The sequence below is a fragment of the Lactuca saligna genome, chromosome 1 (assembly GCF_052625555.1).
Source record: "Lactuca saligna cultivar CGN05327 chromosome 1, ASM5262555v1, whole genome shotgun sequence".
In the NCBI taxonomy this organism is placed as follows: Eukaryota; Viridiplantae; Streptophyta; class Magnoliopsida; order Asterales; family Asteraceae; genus Lactuca; species Lactuca saligna.
This window is the reverse complement of record NC_136417.1, coordinates 192,461,242-192,485,327: the sequence shown is the minus strand read 5'-3', so window position 1 is coordinate 192,485,327 and position 24,086 is coordinate 192,461,242. Positions and strand designations below refer to the sequence as shown.

General features: G+C 36.5%; 1 protein-coding gene across 1 annotated transcript; it reads right to left on the bottom strand.

The window, feature by feature from the left end:
• Positions 1–1,206: 1,206 nt before the first annotated feature.
• On the bottom strand, positions 1,207–21,496 carry LOC145014535 (uncharacterized). The gene is made up of 3 exons (XM_078972926.1): positions 21,469–21,496; positions 1,722–2,692; positions 1,207–1,614 (listed from the first exon to the last, which is right to left on the bottom strand). The coding sequence occupies exons 1-3, from the start codon at positions 21,494–21,496 to the stop codon at positions 1,207–1,209; spliced, it is 1,407 nt and encodes a 468-aa protein (XP_078829052.1).
• Between the last annotated feature and the right edge of the window lie 2,590 nt (positions 21,497–24,086).

The following is a 24,086-nucleotide window of genomic DNA, read 5'->3' as shown; positions in this document are numbered from 1 at the left end:
GGTTTAGTGTCTGAAATGACAATTTTACCCTTACATAAATTTTAACATAAGAGGATTATGGAGGCAATTAAAGGAAAGGGAAAATAAAATAGAACATGTAGTAATATTAACCAAAGCCAAAACAAGTTTAACATAAGAGGACTGGAATCATGCATGACCGGAATCATGCATAACTAGATATGGCTTTCAACCTTGACAGGTATGGCTTTCAAGAATGGATGGTCACATTCATGGGAAGATTTTGAAGGTTTAGTGTTTGAAATGACAATTTTACCCTTACACCAATTTTAACATAAGAGGATTATGGAGGCAATTAAAAGAAAGGGAAAATAAAATAGAACATGTAATAATATTAACCAAAGCCAAAACAAGTTTAACATAAGAGGACTGGAATCATGCATGACCGGAATCATGCATGACCGGAATCATGCATAACTAGTATCCATATAAGCAAACATTGTAAGCACAAGTAATGTATGCATAACTGGAATCTATAAAACAAGGAATCAATATAACCAAATGGAACATGAACATTTTTAATCATAGAACATGTAGTAATATTAACCAAATCCAAACAAGTTGTATGGCAAGTTGTGTAAATGCCCAAAAACATGATCAAGGGGCCCAAAGCCTATAGTTTATATGGATGTAAACAAAAGGGGCTATCAACAAAAAGGGCTATCAACAAAAGGGGCTATCAACATTTGCCCAAAACCAAAAGTTTTATACATGTTCTTAACAAAAGTAGGGTTAGAAATACCCTAATCTAGACTAAGGGGGTTGGATGAACTCATCCCCTTTCCATTCTTGACAGCTACCACCTTTTGCAACTGGAACCACTGTAGGATTCTTGCATGATGTTTTATTGTGTCCCCTTTGTAGACAATTTTTACACTGGACAGTTCTACCCTTGCTTGACACTTGAGAGTACTTCTCTTGATTTTCTGAAACATGTCTTCTTCTTTTAACACTAGGCCTTCCTGGCATTCTCCTTTCAATGGGTGGAAGGGGCTTAGTGTAACTTGTTTCTTTCTATAAGATACTTCCATTCACTGGGTTTATATTCTGATCATAAGTTGCCTTGTAATTATTCTTGCTGAACCAACTACATTAAGTAAGTATCTTATTCTGATCATAAGATACTTACTTAATGTCTTTTCCAAATTCTTCCATCTTTGTTACTGCGGAAGGACAAACTTCACCAACCTAGTTTTCAGCTTCTTGTTTCAGATTGAAAGCCCTTTCCATCATGAAAAGCCTAATCTCTTCAAGCATAGTCAGCAAAGGTTTCTTTCTTGCGTCTATAATGATTGCATTGAAACACTCAACAATCCCATTCTCTACAGCCTCACAAGCCAAGCCAGTAGAGAAATAAGCCATGCACCATGAAGTTGGTTCCCTTGGCATGAAATGATCATAAGCAGCAGAACTTATTGCCCTAATCCTTTCCATATTAAACTTGAGATCTCTTTCTGTGGTAGATTTTGCAGCTTCCCAAAACATGTTTCTGAACTGCACTCCACTATAAACTTTTCTGAAATTGGCATAGATATGCCTTGTACATTGCCTGTGCTCAACATATGGTAGAATATCCTTACTAGCTTCAACAAGACCCTATAACATGAAAAAAAGTTAATTAGCAACACCATACACTATTGTAAATAATGAAAAATAAAGAGATAGTTACTTTACCTTGTGTTGGTCACTGATTACACACACACACCCTTTTCACCCTGCAATCCAAGATCATCATTAACCAAATCCAGGAACCATTTCCAGTTGTTCTTGTTCTCTACATCAACAACTGCCCAAGCTATAGGATACACCCGATTATTGGCATACCTACCTATTGCAGTTAACAATTCACCCTTACACTGTCCTTTCAAAAAAGAACCATCCAATCCTATTACCCTACGACATGCCCTTTTCCACCCCTCTCTTATTGCTTTAAAGAAAATGTAGAATCTATGAAATTTTGTGGTATTATCAGGGTTTACAGTAACTGTAATCCTAAGTGTGTTGTCTGGATTGGACCTCAGTAGCTCATGCCCATAATCCCAAACTCTTGCGTAGTGGTCACTCAAATTCTCATGAATTAACGACAGTGCCCTCATCCTTGATCTATAACACTTTGACCATGAAATTTTGCAATGAAATTTACTTCGTATAATTACCTGCATCTCTTTGCATTTTAAATTAGGTTTCCTAATCAACTCCTTCACAAATTTCCTAGCTAACCAGGTAGGATCCATAAGCCTTGAATTGTTAAAATTCCTAACACATTTATGAATGTCTATCATCTTTTTGACTTGGAAAGACCTTTCAGTAGTCATCCAAGAAGCCCTAAGCACACATGGACACTTCTCTAGATAACTTCCACATATTGCCACTAGTCTAACACTATCACATTTTTTAAAACGGATTTGAAAACCCTTACTAACAGCATAGTTGGTCAAACATAATTTTAGTTCATGTGGGGATTCATACCTTTCACAAAGCATTGGTCTCATTTTGTTCCATTTCACCTTTGGATTGTGGGTGGAATACTCAAATTCCTCAGCACTATCTTCCTCGTTACTACCTTCCAGATAATCTTCATCTGATTGTTCTTTAGTGATTCCAGTTTGAGCATCGTTTCCAGTTTGAGCATCATTTTCAGTTTGAGCATCATCTACTGCCTCGTAATCGTCTTCTTCACATAGAATATTGAGAAATCCGTCTTTGCATCAGGAAGCTTGTTTCTTTTTGAAGTATGCATCCAGCTCCACATCTATTGTATCAAAATCATGGATGTCATCCATGATTTCAACTGCACGGGGGTAAAAAACCCTAGTTTACTGAGGGGAGGGAGAAAGTGAAATGAGAGAGGTAAGTTGTACTGTGTATGTATGTGTGTAAATGAGATTGATTAAACCCACATAAACAAGTCGTTGCCACATGAGCCAATTTAACCGACTAAATGAAGGTCACCGGTAATATAGGGCCGAAATGTTCAATTTACCCGGTTTCCTAGGTTTTTTTGTTCGAAAAAAAAAATGTTGGGACAAAAGTATAACTTTTCCCAAAAGTTTGGGACTTTTTTGAAGATTTCCCTTGACCAAACCCTAAAAGTCAACGCTCAAGTCAACAATCCATGTTGACTAAACTCGTTGAATGCATCTATGCGACTCGTCGAGTTCCTTCACTTCCTCTGATGTATCAGGAAAATCCAACTCAACTCGTCGAGTTGTCTCATCAACTCGCCGAGTTGTAGCGCGTCCAGTGCATCAAAAATAACCTTAGCTGACTTGTCGAGTTGGCTCATGCACTCATCGAGTCCTTCTAGACCAATTCTCATTCAGAAAATTCTAAGCAGAAACAATGTCCCAAAATCTAGATCTAGCCTCCCAAGGCTGAAATACCACATAAAGCTGCAAGATTTACATGCATGCATGACATCTAGGGCTCGAAATGCCAAAACAAGCTCCATATAGGGTTTATAAAAACTTGCCACCAGCTTGATAAAGCTTGGATCTTTGGGCTCAAGGGACTAAATATGGTCCAGAATTGAAGTCTAATCTCCATGGCAAGCTCAAAACACTATAGAACTCAAAGAAGGATGGAAAAGGCCCTAAACTCCCTAGAAACAAGATATAATCAAACAATGATCAAGGTGGTGACTTTTTACCATCAAACAGAAGCTTGGAATGAATGAACACCACATCCAAAATCTCCCTCTCATCTCAAGCCTTTTGCTCCTCAACTTTCCTCCAAAAATGCACTAAAACACACAATATTAGCCTCTCTTTCTCTAACACAAGGTTATAGATCGATTAGGGTTTCTCACAGAGTGTTAGGGTGATAAAGGAGGCAAAAATGAAGGCTTAAGGTCCTTTAAATAGGACACAAACCCTGAAAAATAGGGTTTTCTCACTCAGTACCTACTCTTCGAGTTAGGGTCCTCCAAATCGTCGAGTAGATTCTAAAAATCACTCGATCATTAACTCCTTTACTCAGCGAGTTGGGGCATCCAACTCGTCGAGTTGTTCTGAGATTATGAATGTAACTTAATTTAACATTATACATGGGAGTCGGGATGTTACAATTCTCCACCACTAGAATCAGACTTCGCCCTCGAAGTCATCCTACATAAACAACTCTGGGTACTACTTCGGCTCCTAAGTCTACTCGGATCCCTTCGAATGTTGACACTGAACCTGAACCAAGGGCACTGTGACAACCCAAAAATTTATATCCTGTTTAGTCAAACACTTCATTGAAAGTCAAACTCATTTCTTCTATCTTTTAGAACAATTAGGAGTTTATTTGAGCGTTCGGAGCCTTGTACACTTAAGGGACAAGTGTCGGGGTTTATCTATTGAAGCTATAGTACAAAGAACAAGCCTATAACACCTTGATCAGTAGTTCACGGCCACCACAAGGGATTTTACAGCCGTAAACTCCATGTGGGCCATAAAATCCCCCTATGTGATGAAGTGTTGGCCATTTTGTTCATTCCTTTCTTTCCCTTGGCTGATTTCCTCTCAAATCCTCTCAACTACCATCCCGATCTTCATTCCCGATCTTCAAAACTAGTAAGTTTCTTGTCCTAACTAGTTAATATCTTACTTAATCTAGTGATCTTACATGATTTCATCCGTGAATTCATTCCATTTGTGTAGATTTTCAAGTTTCACCAAGAACACCAATAACACACACTAGTGTTCTTGGCCAAAACCGACCATTCAAGCTCCTAGATCGTAAGTACTCTTGTTCTAACTCGTTGTACACTAGGTTTAACATGTTTAGGCCTTAGAAACATCAAGAATCAAAGGATGAATGAGAGTTTACGGCCAAGGATCTCCCAAGGTCGTAAACTCCCTATAAGGGTGCAATGATGCCCTCTCTTCCTTCCTTATGCCCAGAACTTAGTCTAGAACCAACCACCATTGAACTAGGGACTTCAAACATCGAAATGGTACTTCATACCATGAGTTTACAACCTTAAACTCATGGGGAAGTGGTCCCCAGGCCGTAAACTCAAGTTGAGGTCAATTCTTGGACCTTAAACTCACCTAGCCCCTTGTTTAGACTTGGAACACTTAACCACTTAATACATTATACCTTTAAGCCTCAAATTGAGAGCCTTTAGAGAGTTTACGGCTAGGAGTAAACTCCCCTAGGCCATAAACTCCATTAAGTATGGTCCATGGGCCATAAACTCAAATACAATGCCTTATACTCTTTTGTTGCAACCCAATAGCCTCCTAACACTTTGACCAAAGTGTTTTCCACACATTAGGGTGTTTATACTTGTCTAATTAGTGTTATAATCACTAATTGTATACATACATATGTATTTATATGTTATTAGGATCATTGTGTGTGTTCAAGTCTTCACTTGACACCTAGCACTTGTCCGACACTTCCATACGATCCACTCACTGCAGGTGAGTTCCTACCCCTTAATTAACCTTTTAAATGTTTTTAAATGCTTTTATGAGGGGGGGGGGATACAAGTTGAATCATACTAGTTACTATATCAATCACATGTGATTAATAACTAGTACACAAAAGGATTTTCTATGCTTTTAGCTGTTTTACCAAACATATTACTTCAAATGACTTTCTCAAACGTTTTCACATGTTAAACTCTTTATCAAAATGGTTTCAAATCATTTTGTAAACTGACATCAAGTCATCAATTCTTATTTATTAAACTTTTCAAAGGTTTTACAAAACTTCTTTTATACTTTTATATTGTCAAATGCATGCCTATATATGTATACTTATATAAGTAATGATTAAAGGACTTAGGACTGCTAGCTCGCTTTAATTCCTTTTCCTTGTTTGGATGTGGCCTTAGGGTATCGGTTATTTTTCCGAATGTCGTCTAAATATTAGTTATATATTATGTATACATATATAGTCATAAAAGTTCTATCAGTCAATTAAGTACCTTTAGGTAGAAAATGCATACTTTCGGTTATACACGTACATTACTAGTAACTATAATATGTATAGTTAGGAGATACTACTTACTATTCCAAGTATAAGGAATCACACAAGAGTCAGTTCATTCATAAGTCTATACTAATACATTACATACAATATGAAGAGATACTATTACAAAGATACTATTACATGGATAGTTTTACATAGATACTATTACATATATACTATATGATGAGATACTATTACATATTATATGAGTAGATACTATTATATATGTACGGGACTAACCGTTCTACACCCAGCTCTTAGCTACAGAGGGAAAATGCACATCGATGGATGTCTATGGTTAATACTATTCAATAATTACTAAGCCGTGTTTATCCTAGTACCAAAGGATAATACTTAAATGATTACATGATTTTCCCTTTTGCTCTTATCTTATGACACATTTACATAAATGATGAGGTAGACTATATTTTGATAATGATAGTTACATAGGGAAAAACCGTCATTTTTACATTGGTACATACTTTCAAAACAGTCGGGTCTTGGTAGAAGACTACATTTTATACTAATAGGAAATATAGGATTTCCTAGGGTTTTCACACTTATACGATCTTTTTCATCAAACATTTACAAGTCTTTTCCTTACAGTTTTACAAATCAAAGACACATTAAATACTTATAATATTGCTTTATTATAAGACACATTACACACTATTTTTAATATAGCTTTTATTTAATTATAGTAATGTTATTAGGAACTTATAATAAGTACTTGGCCTATTATTATGGATTATATAAGTATTGTTTAACGCTTATATAATAGTAATAGTAGCTAGAATATTAATTAGTTTCGACGGATAATAGACTAAACTCTATTGGTAATAATACTAGGTTTCGTCGAACGAAATTATGTTTAAGAAGTTAAGCGCTGTCTGAGTTCGGAATCACCACCTTTTCAAGTAAGTGCATAGTTACTTTCATCTTACACATAGATACGAAGTATTTTATATAAATTACATGCTATGTGTTCATATTATTTGAATACTTGTTGTTTATGCTGGATGAATAATTTTATATATGTTTTAAATGATTTTAGCAGTATATTTATTTTATATCTACAAATATGTTGCGGATGAAACATGGTTAGATGAAATAGTTGGTGTGTGATGAAATAAAATGATGAGAGATAGGTGATGATAATTAGGGAAATAGATGATGATGAATGGGTGATGTAGGATGAAAGGAGATACCAAAACCTTAACTGACAATGTGGCGATGTAGTCATCTACCAGAGTATAGATGGCGACCACGGACTATTCTAGACAACCCCATGGAAACACCAGCAGGCCCATAACCTGTAGATGATGAATTATGAGTTCAGGCGAGTTTGTAACTATGTATTCATGCGATGATACTCTAACCCCTTACTATAAATTACGAGTTCAGGCGATGTTGTAACTACGTATTCATGCGATGATGCCCTAACCCTTGTTGGGCACCTATTGAGGGAGTAATCCCTGAATCAACACTGTCTATGCGATGTAGGCAGTGATCCTTAGGTAGAGTCCTTAGGCACAAACATATAAGGAAATGTGATGTAAGGAGATGAGAGGTAAATATGATGTAGGAGACGATCCTTAGGATAAATCCTTAGGGAAGGTACTTAGGAATAAAGAAGATAAAGGGGATGGGTAATTGGATTAATTGTTTGATGATTAAACATAATAATTATATTAGTGTGGGTTGAAAACCCTATGTACTCACCAGGTTTCCCAACCTGACCTACTCAGTTTACTTGTATCACAGGTGATGAGGTGAAGTTACATTACATTGAGAGACTAAGGATATATAGATCACTAGTGTAAATGAATGTAAGTTCTGTTTATGCTTATGTTTTTGTATTGACGATGACATCCCAAATGTTTTAAAATGTATAAAAATACATTTCTTCGGAAATGCTTTGATAATGAAATTATCATGTTTTTCTGGGAACAAATTCCGTAACGTTTTTATTAAAAGAGATACTCTGATTTGTATAAAGCATAACCAAAATCGGTCATTTCTGGCCGTGAAAACGGGGATGTCACACACATGATCCTGCAACTCAAGATCCGAGACATTGACCCAACGTTCTCTACCAGGACTCGTCTGATCTACCATAATCATCACTGGCCTCGCCCATGGGTCTTACTCATTTAAAGCTATACAAGCCCGACTCTGACCCGGACCCCAACGATCCTCAACCCAAAACAAAAAATATTGCTTGACCACCCTAACCGACGTGCCTGTAAGTCCCCAAAATTGCTTGTGTATCAATCAAATCCAATTGATGGTGCAGAATCCCAATCAATTGGATGATGTTAGATCAAATAGGATAGAAGGAGAAGAAGAATTAAGATGAATCTAAAGATGTATTCAATAAATTGAGTGATGCTCCTTACAATAGATTCTCTCTCACACACACTTCTTCTCTCTAATTTTGTCTCTATTCTCTATCCTTACACTCACATGCACTCCTCACCCTATATATGAGACATGGGCCACTATCAGCATACGAATGTACAGCTGCACACGCATGTGCGGCCGTACACAGGGTGTGCGGCCGCACACACATGTGCAACCGTACACAACCACAATGTTACATATTATATTATAGAAAAAATATATTTTCCTAGAAAAGCAAAGTATAAACCAATAATTATGACCCAAAAATCCCCCCTTGGTTTATAGCTTTCTTTTCTAAATGACCCAACAAGCTCCCCCTAAAAAGTAGCTGGCTTTTCTTGTCAATCTTCAATGGGAGCTTTGGCTTCAGCTTTAATCTTTGTTTTCTTCATAGCTTCAAGATGAACTTGATGAATCTTCGTGAATGACTTCGTCTCGAGCGGTTGGGATTTTCTTCAAGATTTGACTCTAAACGCACATTGGGTGAGGAGGCTTGATGAAAAGATTTCTTGAAAGATAGCACTTTCAGCTTGAGAATCTTTAGAGAGAACAACGAAGAGAAATAATCTTCTGGATCACTTCAGCAGGTTCATAGATAGCAGCAAGTTGATTGAGGAGGCTTCAATGCAATCTGTCACATAATCTTCAAGTACAGCTTCACCATGCTTATGGGGTTGACAGATTGAATGTTGAAAGAATAATCTTTATTTCTTGCTCATTCGAATGAAAATTCTTCGATGCTTACGGATGAAGCTTTAGCTCAGAAAATTTTGATACAGTCTCCATGAGTCCCATCTACACCTGAAATCACTTTTCAAGACAAAACAAAACTAAAAGAAAAATTAGCACACAAAAAGATATTTTTGGATTTTTCATATTTTCTGAAAAATAAAGCAGAAACATTTTTTTTTTTTTGGATTTTTGATTTTCTTGAACAAGAAATAAAACAGAATATAACACAAATTTTTGATTTTGATGTTTTTTGATTTTTGTTTGATTTTTGAATTTAAAAATTATCCCCTAATGTTTAAATTAGAAGAAACTATAAACAAATTTAACAAAAATAAAATGATATCTAACTTTAAGAGTGATTTAGGATCAAAGTTTTTAGACAGTCTTTATCCGCTTGTCGGTACCTTCTATCTTCACATCTTTGTCTGGTCGATCATCGGTATTGTTGTCCACTTAAACACGAAAAATTGTGACAAAATTAGGACATACTATTAGTTATAAGACAAAGTGATCCTAAGTTCCTAGAAAATATTTCTTAAGGACCATTCATCTGACGACGACCAAGGATATTGTTGTCTACCTAAATTGAGTAGCGAGATTTATAGACAATCTTTGAGTGTTTAATTTTAATTGTACCGGAACATGTTTCCCGCTTCTTGATATGTCCCAGTAATCAAGGACTTCCAGAATACTCCTTACATCGGGTGAGAAGACAATTATAAAGAGAGAAGATAGATTTAGAATGCATATGCTATACACCCAGGTTGGATCTCTTCCAATCACGTAGAGGGTGAAACATATAACTAACTGAAGTTTTAAAGGGATTGAGAAGTAGAATAGTGCGTATAATGTGTACCAGGTCGGATTGTGCGTCACACAAAGGAGACAGTATATGGCTAACAGATAGAAAGAATTGCATAGATAGAAGATGCAGAGAAATATAATTGCATATGTTACCTTCCACATCGGATTATGAGTCACACAGAGGAGGTAACATATGACTAATAGATAGAAATAAATAATATAACCCTCTACAGACCTAATTTATCGGAATTCACCAGTCGCCCCATCAATACCGGAATTAAGGACAAAATCCGCACATCGAGGAAAAGTTAAACCACGATTCCAGATACCGATTCATTTAATGTGATGAGTAGATTCCCATATATATCTCCCTGCTCAATCTATCCAAGTGTCGTATTGTCAGGCTAAACAGATCTAACTAGGTCAAGATTTGTCAAGTCTATAGATTTCCTAAGTTCAGCTCTGCCTAGTCATGTCCATTTAGAATCTTTCGTGCCTACCGATGCATCAAACAGAGCATAGACCCTTCAACTTTGGGTACGTTACGCAGACCTAGATTGCATGTTATCACTTAATAATATCACTTCCCAAAACATCTCCCTCAAGCATATTTCATAACCAACATATTTTTTTTTGATTTTTTGATTTTCTTTATTCTTTTGAAAATTTTAAAAATTTTGTTTTGTTTCTATTTCTCCCCCTAAATTTGTGCATAAGAGAGAAACGAAAGTAAATGAGAAAATTTAAACTATCCTAAAACAAAAATTTGTCTTTGAAGCGAATCAGAATAAGATAAATCAGTAGTATAGAGAAGAAAACTCAAACCGTAAGTTACCGATTGAATTTGCAACAAGAAGGTCTCAGAACAGCACGCTTAATCTCAGAACAGTTCCAAAAATTGTTCATGTCATTAAGCACAAACTCCATGAGTTATCACTTCCTTTCTTCCCTTCCCGCAAAGGACACATACTCTCAAACAAATGTCTGAATGTTGTACAGTTGAGAGATGTCCCCTATCAAGTGCCAGGAACAGCCACTACCAACAAATCGAAGTTTGATGATATGCCTCCATAGCTGCTCTGACACAGAGCGAGATCAGTTGGTCTTTGGAACCCAATCCTTTTTGAAACTGGGTTAACCTTTTTCATCATAGCAAGGTACTCTCTCCCATGACATATCCTGTTTATCACAAACTGAAGATGAAGAAATATTAGAAGCATTAGGAGATTTAGGAGATTGAACCTATGGTACCCATCTGTATTCGGGTTTGACCCATTTCTTTTTCGATCCGATGGGTGCCTTATCGCTTGCTTTTGAATTTAAAGTCGATTGCCGAGATGACTTTGACATAACCGGTCTTGGCTTCACTGGAGCATCTCTTGGATTGTACTTCCTGGTCGGCATTCCCTTCTTCACCTTGGGATTTGATTTCTTGGCCGTGGGAGTTGAACTCTTGCCCTTCGTGGAATTCCTGTCGCCATTGTCTGAAATCGACCTTGAGGGGTTTCTTTTGGAGTATACCCCTCTTGGTGTTTTCTGCCAGCCATGTGCGTAGTAGGGAACGTATGCACGATTTGGACAATTTCTGGCAATGTGTCCAGGTGTTCCACAGTGAAAACATGTATTTTTCTTCACTGTGGAGTTGTTTCTTCCTGCCCCTGGTGGCGTGTCCTTGTCTCGTTTCTGATTGTTCCTACAAGAACACTTGCAACAAGTCGGCTGTTTCACTTGATTTGGTGGCCTGTAGTTCTCAACAGCAGGTTGATTAGAAGCAACTGAGTTCGAAGCAACAGATTCAGAGTTCAAGGAGTCATTGGATTGTTCAATTGTTTTCTCCTTGTTCTCATCCTCTGCTACTTTACCTGCACATGAAGTAGAAGCATTAGTATCGTTCAACTCAACACCCTCAGTTGCCTGTTCAACAACTGGTTTACTGTATATCATAAATGGTTCTCGGTCAATCTCTTCGTGAGTCAAAGGTATGGATATATAGTTATGATTGAAAGGGGGAGGAACACTATCATATCCTAGACCCTTGTTTTGATTATCTTTCAATTTTAATTGGTTTTCAAATAAGGACTCGACTGTCTTACTTGACGCAGTGTAATTTTGAAACTAACATCTGTTTTCCACACTTAATTTTCAAAGCATCAAGTTCTTCGTTACAGCAGCAAGTTTGCGTTTAATGTGATCATAACTTTCACACTTGTTGCTGTAATCTTCTTGTAATTTCCTAAAGTCCTTAGTCTTGGCCTCTAATTGTAATTTTAAAGGTTTCTGACCATTCCTAAGAGTATAGCCTTCATATTTGAGGTCCTCATTTTCTCTTTTTAATAAATCGATTTGATCTCGGAGAAATTTAATAGTAGTTTCACAAGATGGAGTACATGAAACTTCATTTACCGGAATGGATGAGGAACTCCTTATTTTATTATTATTATTATTTTTTTAATTGCCCTTTGACTTAAAAACCGAGAAAGTCAACCTTAAAAGTCAAATTTAAAAAGTCAAACTTGAAAAGTCAAACTTAAAAGTCAAACCGAAAAGCTAAATTTGAAAAATTAAAAGTCAAATGAAAAAGTCAAAATTTAAGGTCAAAGGTCAACTTTTAAAAGTCAAAGTCAAAATTTTAAGGTCAAAAGATAAAAATATAAAAAAAATTAAAAAACTAAAATTTTGGGTTGAAAATTGGAATTTAAAAATAAAAGAAATTGATTTTTGGGTTGAAATTGTCAATTTGCGAAATTATAAACCGAGAATGACAGCTTATGATTTATGTTTCGAAGGGATGACACAAAGGGTGTGCTAGTCGAGTTGGTTAAGGCATTGTGGCAATGACCAAGAGGTCCCGGGTTCGATCCCCGACACCTCAATTCCGTTCCCCCCTTTTTATTTATTTATTTATTTATAAAGGTGCTACTGCTTCCGAACTGAACCAAGAGCTAGGTAGCTGAGCCGTGGATTCCAAGGCGAGTCCGAGAACCGAACACTTAGCCGCACACTCCGAGTCGTAATCCGCGACTGCACACTAAGCCGTATACTCCGAGCCGCACACACCGATCCGCACTCCGAGCCGCACACTCCCTGGCCGCACACCTTCAACCGGTCCGCACACCTTCAACAGATTCGTGGAAAAACAACGTTTTTCACCCTTTTTTGCTCCAAAACTCGATCAAAAACTCGTTTTTACGAAAAATGCAAAGAAGAAACCCCCCTTATTTTTTAGAGATGTATACAAAAACGCAATTATCTTTTCAAAATAAGATCAAATAAGCTCCAGATCTGAAAAAAATGATTGATACAACCAAGCTCTGATACCAATTGTAAGTCCCGAAAATTGCTTGTGTATCAATCAGATCCAATTGATGGTGTGGAATCCCAATCAACTGGATGATGTCAAATCAAAATAGAAGAGAATGAGAAGATGAAGAAGATGAATCTATGATGTATTCAATATGAATGATGCTCCTTACAATAGATTCTCTCTTACACACACTTCTTCTCTCTAACTTTCTCTCTCTTCTCTAGCCTTACACTCACATGCACTCATCACCTTACATATATATATATTGATGGGTTTTGGTAATAAGAACATCCTATGTGCTCATACAAACACTAATGCTTGGATCTAGGTTTCTCTATTGTACATGCAAGTTATCCAAGACTATAAACCCTAATTCTAACATATGGAAATCGATATTAACATATAATTAGGTTTAAGATATTACCTTGATTGTTATGTAGCAATAACAATCCTAATTCCTCCTTGTATTGACTTTAGAAAGCTTAGAGTCACAAATGTCACTCTTCTAATGGTTCACAAACACCATAAGCAAGAGGATGAAGATGAGAGAGGATGCAGGCTGCCCAAAACGTGTTCTAACCCTAGAAGAAGTCTTAGTCACGTTTTTGGGTCATAAGGGGTCTTTATATAGTAAGGCTATTAGGGTTATCTAACAAGGAAACCCTAAATTGGATGCTTAAGCCCTAAGCAACCCATGGAGCCCTTTCCTCAAGGCCTTGGACGATTTCATATGGGCTTCCCCCATAGAATTCGTCCACCTTATAATATAAGGCAATCCATGGCCCAATTGCAATTATCTTATAATTACAATTCCAGTCCCTTAAGTTTAATTAATCTCTTTTAGTCACAAAACTAATTACCAATTAATTATTGACTAATATTAATTAAACAATATGATTTCTCCTTTAATATATTATTCTCATAATACATTAATAAATCATATTTAATCCTTTCTCTCCATAATTCATCCTATCAAGTTGCTTTGGTGAAGGCAACCCAAAAGGACCATGCACCATCGGGTCAAGTACATACCAAAATAGTTATGGACTTAGACACTAATCCAACAGTCTCCCACTTGGATAAGTCTAATAACTATTCTGCGTATGACTTCAGATCCTGATCTGCAGTTGTAGCTTTCCAAAGCCGCTGTCAACTCTGATCCTATCAGATACGCGTTTCCTTAGATAAGGGATCATATATTCCTCCATTCTTGATATCGTATGAGATATGATTTCTAATCATTCTCTTTGTACTATTTCTTGATTCCCGATTTATGACGACTGACTAATTGAACAAATCAAATTAGCCCTAGCCCGGCCGAGCATTTACATTTGTCATCACTAAATCATCGAGGGGCCCAAAGATATCGCTTTTATCCTACTTTGGATAAAAGGAACGGATAAACTTTGATACAATGCTTGCTTGCACTCACTCACCGAATCATACACAATAATTTGTTTTATAACACCAAGTTACTAGTGCGTTTACATATTATCAATGTGCAATCGATTTGCAAGATACAACTCACACATCTTGGTTTCAAGAATATAAGATGTTATCGTCTCACCAATCACTCGTGATACAATTCATGGAGTGATCCAAGTGAGCGTGGGTTTAATCCAATGCTCAATTCATATTCATAAGCACTCATGAACGTTGCAGCAAACATTTGCTTATGTCTAATACTCTTTTAGACAATCCACACACCAATTCACGACAGTCTTCATTCATATCTACTTCCAACATATGAACAACTGTGGCCCGTTCGAATAATTTGACTGTTCTAAACCAATTAAATTATTCAGGAAGTCAAAACATGCAAAGTGAAACACAAGAATAATACTAATCCCATATGGCATCAAACGTTTGAGTATAAATAAAACACCTTTTATTTATCACCATATCAATTACTCATTATTTGTCGTTTCGGGTAATCAACTTCTTACTTGAACTATTACACTTGTCCCATGCTATTTTGCATGCACACAATGTTTACCTATGGTTCTTACTTTGTGAAATAGATCAAATTGAATACATTTCCAATCATTCTCATTTCACAACTTCAAATCCTTTTTCATAAGTGAAAGAATATCAAATTCTTGCTACTTATAGAATATGCTAGATTCTAACATTCTATGCAATGATTTTTCCGTAATGTCACTGCACCAAAGTCACAAAGACTATTGCCAATGATATTACAAAATCTTCTATCGGAGATTGTTACAAGACAATTCCTTAAATATGATGTCTCTCACTCAAAGTATATTCCTTTGAACATCCTTTTGCATAAAAGTTTCTAATCTAGACAGATTATCAATATTCAATTCCCAATATGGACATGCTTCCATATTTTCCATATGACAACTCATTCTTAATAGAATCTTATCTATTTGTAATGATGTCGATATGGTCCATCCAATGTGGAAACATTTCTATAATTTCCATATGACATAGAATCTTTTCTATTCATAATAATATCGATATGGTCCATTTAATAACATGCTTCCAACTACTCATAAGCAACCAATCCTCGTCGAACTTTGGATTGTCCTTTGATAGTTGTTTAATTATTTTAGTCAAAACGGATTTTAGTCCCTTTTCCCTCTAAATGTGCTAGACATTTGGAAAATTTTAGAATAGCATTTGCAATTGATCCTATACCCGAAGCGTATGGGACACGATGCATAATGTTTTATTTGCTATGTTCTCAAAATTCGAATTTTGAAGAGGAATGCTGTAATCATAATCGAAAATTTTAAGAACACACTATGTACCTTTGACTAAATTTATTAACATTTCTCAACCTAAGCCTTTATATTTAAACCAAGCATAATATTCTCTCCCTTAATTTTAGCAAAACAACTTTACAACCCTTACCACTTTGCAAGGTATAACTCTTGTTTTCTATAATTAATATTGCCAACTTGCAATACTTGCCTTAATAATCATACAATCATAACATTTACGCTCCCACTATCATGATGATTATTACTAACATAACACTTATGCTCCTACTAGCTTTGACATGTATTCATAAACATCTTAAATTTCAGAAAAACAATACCTATTGAATTTCTTAAGTCCATGTTTCTAATACTTAATGCTTTGATAATCTTTTATCAAGGCTTCTCGAACTTATGCACCTTTGCCTTAGATAGTTCATATGTGTATCTAAACAATTAAGACTAATTGCCAAACCTCACAATTCAAATCATGGAAAGGGATACCGTAACCATAATCAAATTCGAGAATGCAATTTTACAATCACTATCTTCTTAAAATATTTCTTAGTGAAAGCATTTTCTCACAATCATTTTCATGAAGGAGGAAATCTTATGACACTTAGATTTAAACGGTGTATGTGTTCCTATCCATGTGAATTTGTTAAAACCAAGGTTTACGACAAATTCAAACTCATATGGACCGAACTTTCTTAATCTTGATTTCTTGCCTTATGGTAGCACGGCTGCCCACCATGTCTTCCAAGTAGTTAAGCAACTCACCTTTTCCTATCAATGTACTTTCTATTGATCAAGGTCCTTGCCTTTTATGCATTCAAATGAGAATTCATAGGACTCACATGCATAATTAACTCAATTGGAACAGCACAGAAACAAAATAATGTCAACACGATAGGTTGTTAACCTCAACTCATGTGCTAGTGATGATCGATAAGGTTTATTTGATTTGTTCTTGAAACCTTTCAAGACCATTAAGACTCCCACTGACTCCTTGACATATAAGATTCCCTTGTCAATAAACATTTCTTGACAAACAAATATTCAAGAGTTAGTGTAGTTTTTTATCAAAACACTTCATAAATTGGTCCTAGTTGGTCTTTGTCTTATCAAAGACATCACAACTTTCCACATTTGATGAACATCATAAACCTTTTAATACTTATCACTCATTGTCACAATCTTAACTCTAAGACTTGTTTTGGAACGAAGTATGATTGACTTCTTGATTTAACCATTTCTTCAATTCTTGATTCCTCTTCTTAAACATACAATTGTACTAAGACTCACTTAGAGGATCATTTGAGATATGGTTCTTAATCATGAAGACCTATCATAAAACATAAAAGGTACTCTCCCTTCTTCTTAGAATGGAGAACCTTTTATCTTTCTGCCTACTTGATTCTTCTTATTCATTCTTCCATTGATTTAAACCTTTTCAATCACTTTAGAGTTACACTTAATCTTATAAGTATAATCATATTTACTAAACCTTTAGTAAATCATGACGAATATCTTTGTTACTCTTATGGTGACCTTGATCAACACGCAACTTTGTGTACTCGATCTCCTAGTCCTTCACTTGACACTTTGTCATTGAATTAGTCTAATTTCCAAATATGAAATTTCTCATTCATCATGCAACCAAGTTGCGTGATTCCAAATTTCTATCCAATTGAAATTTGGGCGATGAGAAACTCTCCCTATTTGGTAAATTCTCGACATTTCCATAAATAAGAATCATATCTATTCGTTGTAGAAATATGCAAACACCAATTTTCATAACGATTTCATTGCAAGGAAATAAACAAACAAATAAATAAGTCAAACGAAGATTTATTTTATTTATAAAAGCAGCGGAAAACATTTGTCCTTACAATGCAAAATCCATTGAAAACTATGTATTTCAAAAGGGAAATTTCTAACAACTCTATCATAACTATCTAAGCTCAAAATCTAATCTTCAAGTCCATGCGATCAAGCTCCATTCCTTGTGATTAGATTCATTTTGCTCTTCCACCAAGCTTCCTTTCTTTTCACCGATCCTGCAAAACATTCAAATGCAATCTTATCACATCATGTATTTTGAATCAGTGAATAGGAACTTAACGAAGTTAGATAGTGGATTTTACCTGAAGCGCAATCATACTCTTTGAATCTCCCATCCTTGGAATTTTCAGGCTCTTGGGGCAGACTTCTATCCAACGCCCTTTCTCTTGGCAGCAAACGCAGGTCGCTTCTCTTAGAACGTCCTCGGAAGCATGGTCGGTTTACTTTCCCTACAAATACGCTCCATTGCTTCGCCAAATCATTTTTGATTCAGCAGCAATGATCATGTAAGTTAGGTCAATGAGGTTGTCGTTATGATCCATCATATAATACTTTCTCTTGAACTCATTATATGATTCGGGAAGAACTGCAGAACCCAGTTCACAGCCAACTTATCCGGGAATGATACACCCAACATTCTCAACCTATCGATGTGTGATTTCATTCCTAGAATGTGGGCACAGATGGATTTACCATCTTCATGTTTCATTTCCAATAGGGCCTTAGTGATATTGAACCTTTCAATTCTTCGATCTTGTGGGTTAGGGAGAACAGTTGGAGGAGGTGGAGGAAGTGAAGCATGATTTCTTGTTCCTCGATCGAATCGTGGAATACCATCTTCATGTGGAATGCTTTTTCCACGGGATTTCGGAAGATCATAGTTGTCGAACTTTGACATCTACAAAACGGGAGAAAACGAATTCAAGTTAGTTGATCGATTGAGTCCTTAGTAAATCACCCAAATGAGATACTAAGTCTAGGACCCAACACAATACGCTACAACCTAGAAAAGGGATGCCGTAAACTAGTTGCAGAATATTTGAAGGTAACTGAATGACGATTCACTAATTTCCACCATGAAAAAAACAAAAAAGAAATTTAAGTTTTAAATCCATGAAAACTCCTAGACCCTTTGAGATTCATTGACCATTTCAATGGCATGTTTAAATCTTGATATGCCCCTCTTGTTTGTGACTGGGATGCCGAGGATCACAAAGCGGGTGTGAATAACCATGCAAACTTACATAGTGCCCTCACATGTTACAGTCACCTATTCGATGTGCCGGTAAACCACACACGCTCCACCGAACTATGACAAACATTGAGTCACCCTTTGCTACCTTTGCTTAGAACCATTAAGTGTGCCGGTAAACCACACACGCTCCACTAACGTCTTCGCAAGGGTACAAAGTGTAATTTCATGGAATTGCATCAATTCACTTTGCCTAAGTAACTAAGATAGGGAATTTGTAAAAACATTTAGTTACTTTTGTATTTCATTATACTTATAATAGAAGGTTTTGTCCTATCCTACCCGTTCGACTAACGACCCTCCACTAGTCAAGAGTGCGGTGGGTAAGAGTGGATACCCATTCAATCGCCATATTATAGGCAATTTCCTTTAACACCCCTTAAAGACCAGCTTCGTGAATGAGGCCTACTAACGGTAAGACTGACTTTTACTTATACATATATATAATGTTAGACTTCTAATGTTATATATAGTATAGGGTGTATTTTACACTTTTAAAATACTAGGTGGTCAAATTTAAAAATTATACTTTTAATTCAATTAAATTGTAAACCGAAACTTTTATGGATTTATTAAACCTCCTTTAATTATATACCTTAATTAATTAATAAAACCACAAGGGTGTGATTTGAACTTTTCAAAACATTACTAGGGTTTTAGAATTTAACATTCCTAATTAAACTTTTAATCAACTTTTAAATTCCAAAACTTGAGGGTAGGTTTTGAAACATTTCAAAACATTAGGGTTTAGAATTTAAATATACATCACAATTAAACTATTAATCAAAATTTAAATTCCAAAACTTGAGGGCAAGTTTTGAAACCTTTCTCAAAACATTAGGGTTTTAACTATTTAAATTTCAAAGCAACAAAACTTTTGGGTTCAAATTTAAACTATAAAACCTAAAGGGGAAAATATGAAACTTTTCATAGCAACAAGGATCAAATAACAAATAATCTAAATTTAACATTTAATCACATAATTATCCATATTTGATTTATTTAATGATTTCTTGCAAAACAATTTATCAATTTAATTAAAATAATCAATCAATTATCACATAAGAAAACAATATCTTATTAATTGATAAATATCTTCAATTAGATCAGGAATAGAGTCAAATATATCATAAAATCGGATTTATATTGATCTAATATGATAAGGTAACTATCCTAAAGGAAAAACAGCAAGAAATCCCGAGATATGCTCCATCTGACGAGTTGACTCGTCGAGTCAAGCTTGGACTCGTCGAGTCTGCATGGACTCGGCGAGTTCAGCTATGGACTCGATGAGTCCAGCCTCCAGAAACCAAAAAATCGAATTTTTCAAACATGTATAGCATCAAGACAATACAAACCAGTCTAGGCTCTGATACCACTGATGGGTTTTGGTCATAAGAACATCCTATGTGCTCATACAAACCCTAATGCTTGGATCTAGGTTTCTCTATTGTACATGCAAGTTTTCCAAGACTATAAACCCTAATTCTAACATATGGAAATCGATATTAACATATAATTAGGTTTAAGATATTACCTTGATTGTTATGTAGCAATAACAATCCCAATTCCTCCTTGTATTGACTTTAGAAAGCTTAGAGTCACAAATGTCACTCCTCTAATGGTTCACAAACACCATAAGCTAGAGGATGAAGAGGAGAGAGGATGGAGGCTGCCCAAAACGTGTTCTAACCCTAGAAGAAGTCTTAGCCACGTTTTTGGGTCATAAGGGGTCTTTATAAAGTAAGGCTATTAGGGTTATCTAACAAGGAAACCCTAAATTGGATGCTTAAGCCCTAAGCAACCCATGGAGCCCTTTCCTCAAGGCCTTGGACGATTTCATATGGGCTTCCCCCATAGAATTCGTCCACCTTATAATATAAGGCAATCCATGGCCCAATTGCAATTATCTTATAATTACAATTCCAGTCCCTTAAGTTTAATTAATCTCTTTTAGTCACAAAACTAATTACCAATTAATTATTGACTAATATTAATTAAACAATATGATTTCTCCTTTAATATATTATTCTCATAATACATTAATAAATCATATTTAATCCTTTCTCTCCATAATTCATCCTATCAAGTTGCTTTGGTGAAGGCAACCCAAAAGGACCATGAACCATCGGGTTAAGTACATACCAAAATAGTTATGGACTTAGACACTAATCCAACATATATGAGACATGGGCAACCAACAGCACACGAGTGTACAGCTACACACTCGTGTGCGGCCGTACACAGGGTTTGCGGCCGCACACACATGTGAAGCTGTACACTACCACAATATTACATATTATATTATAGAAATAATATATTTTCCTAGAAAAGCAAAGTATAAACCAATAATTATGACCCAACAGTGCCTAAGGCACGAACTGATTCCCCATCATGCTCGACCATCCCTAGTAATAATTTACCTCGAACTGGTGATTTATACGATCCCATCGCAGTCTTACAATACCTTCAACCAACCATGCTTACAACACATGGCCTTACCATACTCAAAGCAACACAATACCACGCATCCTGTGCCGAACTGTGTATCCAATTAGGAGTTGGGGCAAGCATTCAAATCCCACGGCCTAATATGAATAACATGGAGATGCTGACTTGTGCTCAGGAGTTTCCTGAATCCCCTACCAACATAACCTCAATCCGAACTACCACATAACTCTCCTACACTTGGACTCGATGAAGCTCTGTCACCTTTTAGCCCATATGAATTTTCGATCCATCTCCCTCAAATAGCATACACCGCCCATACCCTACGTTTATCAGTACTAATGTACCATTGCTAGCCAAACTCATTGATCACCCGATTCCTGAAACCCTGATGGGTACCCTTGAAATCTCAACTGACCAGATAATCCAGATGACCTCCCACGATACCATACCAATTCCCCGATCCCTTATGCTGGAAATTAAAAAACTATAACCCTTGCCCTGAACTGATAAATCCTTATCCCAACTTCCATTTCTCAAAGATTTATTGAATTCTAACTGACTACTACCCATGCGAATATAAAAAAACTCTAACACTTCTGATGATCAAACAACCCGTGCAGAAGACACTACCACTTTCCTGCCACCGTTCCACTCCTAGCAATAATAGTACTTGAACCCACAAGTTCTTCCATAGGCAACCGCCGATATCACCGAAACAAATACTATATATACTGATCCATGAAGATTACTATAGAGCTAACTCGTTGAATCCTAACCCTATACCTTCCACATAATTCCCCCAAACCGATCTAGACCAAACCCACAATGTAACACTCTAAAAATTCAAACCAATTTAAACTTTTCAAAAACAACCCAGTTTCGTTAAATTATTACAAAAAGGTTTTCAATACAATTATTATCAGAGTCTTCCTAGAACCATATCGTAAAACATACACATGAGGAGCGGTACGAGTACACCCATATGACTCGCCATGTATTACAAAAAGGCTATCTTCAACCAACTCGCCGAGTTGTTCTTCCAACTCGCTGAGTTTCTTCCTATCTTCATGCAACTCGCCGAGTACACCCATGTGACTCGCCGAGTACCACTAGCTCTTAACCTATACAGAGGCTTTCCAAGCCATGCATGGGTTCCAATCCATAGATCTACTCTTCCACAAGCTATTCCTCACGTAAAGTTGCAAAATTTACGTGAATCCAAAGAGTTCTAAGCATAATATACTCTAGGGCTAGGGTTTGGGACAAAAGAACTTCACCAACGAATCTTGAGTATAGACTTTATGGATTTCTGGATCATTAACAACCTAGATATGAGGTAGCAACCTCAGATCTTACACCAAACTTTAGATGGACTTCATTCATACCACAAAACACCCCACATTTGATAGATCTAGATGCAAAAAAGCTCAAACAGTAGATTATTACCTCAAATGAAAACTCCAACTGAAGAATAAGCTAAATCTTTGCAAATTCCCTTGCTCCAACCTTCTTGTTCTTCACTTTCCCTCCAAGATTTCATCCTCCAAAGCTTTATATGCTCTCCAACTCTCTCATAACCGAAAGCTAGGGTTTCCGGACTTCAAGGGAAAGTAAAGAGGTTGGGTAGAGGGTGATATGTTCTTTATATAGGGCTCAACCCCCGGGATTAGGGTTTTATCCATACAACACCAACTCGCCGAGTCCACCCATGCGACTCGCCGAGTTGGTCACTTAACACACGACCTGACACGCGACTCAACTCGCCGAGTCTATCCATCAACTCGCCGAGTTGACCCTCTTACTCACACTATTAGCCCTTCAACTTTACTTCTGAATTTCCAGGATGTTACAATTCTCCCCCGCTTAAATTAGGCTTCGTGCTCGAAGCCTGTGGCAACACAACGCCAAAAACTGATCTCACAATGCACCACCTGGAATTAACCAAACCTGGTTCCTCAAAACACAACCATCGAAACCCGAAACCCAACTCTTCCCTTGCGGTGTCCTGACCACCGCCTCAAGCCGGCCACCGGCTTCATCCTCTGCTAACCACACTTATCAACCGAGTACCATTCCATGGTACTTCACTCGTTCTAGATCACAACAATCACTTGACTCTTACGAGCTAGATATAACCTAGAACCACAGGGATCCCGATTCGGTACCGCACTGCTATCGATTTCCCCGTTAGACATATCCTTCACCGAATTCACTACAAAGACTTAACCTGCTCCCTTTTTGAGTCCAAATCTATCCCTTCCATGCTGACGGGATGACACATCCTTCAACTTTATAGAAACTCCCATGAGTTCTCCTCTGCAATTACATACACATGCTAAACTAGCTCTAGCATTCTTGGGCTGGAAAACTGTAACACTCGTGTTTCTATCCTAGGCATTTATATTGAGTTGATAGTCTGGGTTAACCTTTGTAACTCATTTTGAAGAAATGAAAAGGAATTAGGTGAATATTATGTGAATTATGTGTTTTATGCTCAATTATTAGGGTTTATTTAATTAAGAATAAAAATAAGCATCAAAATTGAACCTTGAGATAAGCCTGATATCTTTACATAAACTTTTAGTGCTCG

What these genes read in the sequence shown, in the direction of transcription:
- LOC145014535 (XM_078972926.1), bottom strand. Translation starts at nt 21,496, where the DNA reads ATGGGATCGTATAAATCACCAGTTCGAG. An exon ending in GTATAAATCACCAGTTCGAG is followed by an intron (nt 2,693 to 21,468) that starts GTAAATTATTAC and finishes TTCTATGTGAAG; the next exon opens with AAGACGATTACGAGGCAGTA. An exon ending in GATTGCAGGGTGAAAAGGGT is followed by an intron (nt 1,615 to 1,721) that starts GTGTGTGTGTAA and finishes TTCATGTTATAG; the next exon opens with GGTCTTGTTGAAGCTAGTAA.